Source organism: Pinus tabuliformis, chromosome 2_1 (genome assembly GCF_031772625.1).
Source record: "Pinus tabuliformis cultivar Carrire ecotype Pingquan chromosome 2_1, CPIR1, whole genome shotgun sequence".
Taxonomy (NCBI): domain Eukaryota; kingdom Viridiplantae; phylum Streptophyta; class Pinopsida; order Pinales; family Pinaceae; genus Pinus; species Pinus tabuliformis.
Window position 1 is genome coordinate 539,028,043 of NC_142299.1, and position 6,011 is coordinate 539,034,053.

The 6,011-nt window shown below is 30.6% G+C and overlaps 1 protein-coding gene across 1 annotated transcript; it reads left to right on the forward strand.

The window, feature by feature from the left end:
* Positions 1–3,206: 3,206 nt before the first annotated feature.
* LOC149201408 (polyadenylate-binding protein, cytoplasmic and nuclear-like) lies at positions 3,207–3,680 on the forward strand. The gene has a single exon (XM_089401267.1). The coding sequence runs from the start codon at positions 3,207–3,209 to the stop codon at positions 3,678–3,680; it is 474 nt and encodes a 157-aa protein (XP_089257393.1).
* The last annotated feature ends 2,331 nt before the right edge of the window (positions 3,681–6,011 follow it).

The following is a 6,011-nucleotide window of genomic DNA, read 5'->3' on the forward strand; positions in this document are numbered from 1 at the left end:
ATTATTTACGTGATCTTCAATACTTAAAAAATATGAGAATGTGAAAACTTACTAGAATCTAATTTACAAAGATATATGATTTGATTTAAGAGACATGTCTCTTGTGTATATTGGGTATTAAATGCACTTGAACCTTTTCATTTTACATAAAGACTTATCACTCACATATCTCTATCCCTCACACATTGTGACAAATACATTTTATTTTCATGGTTATTAGTTGAATTTCCGAAGTGTGATTCTTTGATGAAGATAAAAGAAATATAATATTTATTCACAAGTAATTACCACAGTTCATAAATAAAGTAGTTGCATCAATTGCACTGAAAAATGAAAAAGAGATCAAACTGAGCAAAACAAATTGCCAAAATATTTTGCAAGAATAATTACAAATTGCATGGATTTCCAAAGATAATTGTGAGTGATAGGGATACCAAATTTAAAGGAAACTTTTCTAAAGATTTTTTCAAACAAATGAGGACATCCCTCAACATGAGCTTAGCATACCACCCCAAACATGTGACCAATATGAAATCGTTGATAGATGTTTGGAAGCATATCTTTGTCATTTTGTAAGAGACTAACAAAAAAATGGTTTGAATAGTTACATCTAACACCATGGCGGTACAATTCCACTTATCACATTTCAATAAAACTAATGTCATTTCAATCTCTCTATGATTATACACCCCGTAAATGGAAAGAGTTAACCATAAATAATATAAAAATTCCAACAATAAAGAATCAATTTGAGGATAACTAAAAGGTTGTTCGAACACTAAAGGAAAACTTAAATATTGCAAGAAACCACACAAAGTAGCAAGATGACCAATGTAGTTTAGAAATAAAATTTAAGGAGATTGGGCGTATGTGAAGTTTCAAACCTTACAAACAATTATCGTTAAAAAAATATGGAAAAAACAAGTTAGGCCCCGAGTTCTATGGTCCATATCAAGTTGTGAACAAAAGTGATTATGTTCTTAAGTAATTAAAAAATACCTCAACAAGTCGAAGGGCCTAATGGAAGAAGGTGTCTCTGGGGAGACAGAGGATTTTTGTTAACATCCCTCATTACCTATGCTTTGAGCATAAAATATTTCCTTTGAAAGGAATGTAATCTTATGTATAAAAAAATAAAATAATTTTAATTATATATTAATTATGTACAGAGGCACCATTAAACATAATGACCTTTGGTGAAAAGGCACTTAAGACTATTTAAGCTAGAGCTTTCATTGTAAAAGAATATTGATCTATGAATTATTGTTCAATTTGTATAAATACATTTAATTTTATTAATTTTGATTTAACATGATAATGGTTAATTAACTAGATTTCAATAAAAATATATAAATTTGAAATAAATTTAAAAAATTATTATTAATAAAAATTAAAACTAAAGTAAAGTTAGCCAAATTTAAGAAAAAAACCAAATTTTTAATTTTAATTAATAAAATTATTAATAAATAACAATAAAATCACTAACCTTACATTACACTTTTCATTAAATATATATTTTATCTCTTAAATAACGTATTTATTTAATTAATTTAATTATTCTCTTTATATATTATTTAATTAATATAATTATACTCTTTAATCACTAATATATTTATTAGTTATTAATATATTTATTTAATTACTCAAGCGTTCACGGCTATTAAAAGACTAAGAAATGTCACACCATGTTTCACGGCAATTAAGAAATGCAAAACCATGTTTCTCGCAGTCCGTTTCTATTCAATGTTGTGAAGAATACGGTGCCAACCAGGGATCAAAATTGAACACATCATAGCCCTTCAAAGGGTCTCTGGCACGTCAGAGAAGTAGGGAGAAAATTTTACGAGTCAAAAAATATTTAAAAATTGATTTTTGTCATTTAAAAAAAATTGGAATAATATTTTAAAATTTTTTAAGAAGTGCTGTCAAATTGTCAACTTTTTTTTTAAATTTCATTTTTTCTGAAATTAGAATTTTAGGAATGTTGAATTTGTAAATTTCTTTTCATGTTAAAACTTAAATCCCATTTCAGAAACTCCCATTTCAAAAACAACAGTTTCTTTTTGAGTTGTTTTTTCTAATTGTGCATATGATGAAAGTTCTTATTAATTATTATGTCACAATTACCCTTTGATACCATTACATTTGGTAGTTTCAATTGAGAGCGACTAGAGGTCAATATGGGCTATGTATTAGGTTTGTAATTTCATTGGGTTGTGCCTGAAGGCTGCCCAAAGCAAGGTTTGACAATGATTTAAGCTGGACAGGAGCATAGATTCATCATTCAGCAAATGCCTGTCAAGCAAGGTTTAAGCACAATTTATGCTTGGAGAGTAGCGCATTCAACAGGCTTCCTAACATACTGGATTTGATTTGTTTGCGAATTCCCAATTCTTGGTATGTTTTCATATTAAAAAAGGAGATACCAAAATCAACCTTTGTACACTCTTTTGTTGAATCCTAACCCTGTTTAGAATTTTACTGAATTTTTTCATTCATGCAATAAACTTAAATTTAATTGAGCTACTTGTATATTGGCTTGAATGTTCTAGTCACAAAAATTTCCTACAAAATTAATCCTTATCTGAACTGGAGCAGGAATATAGGTCTCCTGTTTATCCATTAATGGTAAATGCATCCGATATATTAGTTGCAGATGGTAAATGCATCTGATATATTAGTTGCAGCTCATATCAGACCTGCCTTATACACAACATCCATGGCGTTGTTGTTCCACCATTCTCCTGTGAAAAAATAAAAAGAAATTTGAAAATAATTTACTGTTGTCAATTGAATTGCTCTTTTTTTTTATGCTTTTCATTATAGAAGTGGACCTAAATATGTACCCTTCTAAATGAAATTAAGACCTACCCTTCAAATTTGATCACTGGTGCCGACCCATGAAGAGAAAACCGAACACATATTTATAGAAGAATTGGTGCGGCACTCTCACCATTATACCTTTCCATATTGAGTCGAGGTGGAATGCTCAGCGTTGAAGTCTATTTTCAGCGAGGAAAATCGATATAATCTTCACGTGTTGTACAGAAATAAGCGGTTTTGATTCTCCATCTGCGGATTTTGTGATCTACACGTGCTGTGGTTTTGATTATTTCAATTGAATTGGGTTTGGATTTTTATTTCCGTTGAGTTGGCATCAGGAAGTTGTGCTTTCTGCTTTTCCAGTATCAGTGAGTAAAGAGGCAATGGCACAGAATCAAATCCAACTAGCAAAACACCGTGTTGCACAACATCAACAAGCAGTTGCTAACCGCAACAACAATCAATTACTGCTGAAATCTCTGTATGTGGGGGATTTGGAGCCCAGTGTGACCGAGGCCCAGATATATGATCTCTTTGGGCGGATTGGCTCGGTGCTCACTGTTCACATATGCAGAGATGCCATTACAGGTTATGTCAATTATAGGTTAGCTGAAAATGCTAGAGAGGCTTTACGTTTATTGAATTCTGCGCCCCTTAATGGAAACCATATTCGGGTAATGTACTCACCCCATGACCCCAGCATCCATAACTTTGGATCAGCTAAAAATTTTGTTAAGAATCTTGATAGAACAGTAGGCCAAGATGCTTTCTATCGTACTTTCGCTATGTGTGGGCCCATTCTCTCTTCTAATATTGCAACAGATGCATCAGGGCAATCCAACATGAAGAGGGAGTGAAAAATGCAATAAAATATTTGAATGGTCAGTTTATCGATGGGGAACGGGTTTACGTTGCTCCATTCATGAAAAAGAAGCAGCGAGAATGAGAAAATGGAAACACCAAGTTCACTGATGTTTTTGTTAAAAATTTATCAGAGTCAATGAATGATGAGGATTCGAGATATTACTTTAGTGTGTACGGACCAATTACAAGTGCCAAAGTGATTAGCGATGCCGCAGGTAATTCAAAGTGTTTTGGATTTGTTAATTTTGAGAATGGAGATGATGCCGCAAGTTGCGTTGAGAATTTAAAGGGAAAAAAATTGACGGTAAGGAATGGTATGTTGAAAGGGCATTAAAGAAATCTGAATTGAGGAGGCAATATGGATCAAATCTTTATTTAAAATATTTGGATGATAGTATTGATGACAACAAGTTGAAAGAATTATTCTTTATTTATGGCACAATCACTTCATGCAAGGTAATGAGAGACTTTCATGGATACAGTAAAGGTTCAGGATTTGTGGCATTTTCATCTCCTTTACAAGCATTGCAAGCTAAGCTAGAAATGAATGGAAAACTTGTTGCTGGAAAAATTCTTTATGTTGATTTTGCTGAGCCAAACGTGGAGAGAAGTGAAACTTTACAGATTCGAGTCTCACAATGCAATTGGTAGGGAACCTACTATTACTACCACTTTCTCCATGTATAATCGTCCTCAGATGAAACCATCCAATTAGCATGGCACTAGATTTTAGCCTTGCACCATAGTTATATTTTACTCATTTATTTAATTACCTTTCTTTCCTCTTTCTATGTTTTTATCCACTTGCTTATTGTTTACTCTACCATAAAAAGTCCGTAAAATACCATTTACCCAATATTACTAATAATAGTTTTATTTTCACATCTTTTCATTAACCTATTTGTATACCTTTTCAATATTTCAAATTAATGTTAAATATTTTACTACCAAATCTAGATTTTCCAAACAATTATCTGGTGACTTTCACACTTTAGATTTATTTATTGAAGTATTTTATATAACTTATTGTTACATCCTCAAAGATTACCCACATGCTACTTTGTCTTAACTACAAAAGTGAAGACTCTTTAGGGGTGATTTTTGTTCAAACCATTCATTTTTAACTTTACATTATCTATTTTGGGATGAGTGGTTTGATTTTGTAATGAAGTTTATTTCTAGGAAATAAAATTTTCAATAGTGTTTTTTTGTTTTATTTTTTTAATCCTAAATTCCTCTTTCAAATTTTAATCAAAATATTATTAGTATTGTTGGAAATTTATTGTTTTTGTAATGAAGTTTATTTCAAGGAAATTTATTTTTCAATATTAGTTTTGTTTTTATTTTTATTTTTTAAATCCCATGGTTCATTAGGTGAGTGAGTTATCTTTCATGTACAAGGACACTGGGAGGATAATAGTCACTCCTCCCTACCACATGAGCTAAAACCGCTTCAATTTTCAATAGCTTCTATTTGGAAAGGAAATGAATTCTTAATTATTTAATTAGATCTAAATGATGATTAATAAAATAGTTTATTTACAAGCTTACACCATAGGATAAGTTATAAACTGTGTATTGGTATGATACAATTTATCATATTAGTTTATATGATTAGCTAATTTGGAATTAGCTCAAGGGCACCTAATGAAGCTATAAACTTATTTCTCTGTTACCACTATCTTCTCAACAAAGGGAAACAAAAATGATTTAATAGGTTTTCCGCTATTGCTTGATCTTCAACACTTTAACAAATATGAGTAAAAATGTAAATTGATAGACTTTCTAGAATTTAATTTACAAAGAGATATGATTTAATTTAAGAGACATGTAGCTTGTGTATATTGGGTATAAAATGAGTTTGAACATTTTAATTTTACATACACACTTATCCGTCACATATCTCTATCTCTCAAACATTGTGATATATATTCAATTTTAATGGTTATTAGTTGAATTTATGAATCGTGATTGTCTGATGAATATAAAAGAACTATAATATATATTCACAAGAAATTACCATAGTTAATAAATGAAGTAGTCTTATAAAAATGAAGAGGAAAGACATCAAAATTAGCAATACAAATTGTCAAAATATTTTGCAAGAAAAATTACATTGGATGGGTTTAGTGATGGGGATGCCAAATTTAAAGGAAACTTTTCTAATGAGTTTTTGAAACAAATGATGATATCCATCAACATGAGCTCAACCTACCACCCCAAACATATGACCAAATTTGGAAGCATATCATTGTCATTATGTAAGAGACACAAAAAAAGGGATGCAATAGTTACATTTATCACATCATGAATGATGAGGATTT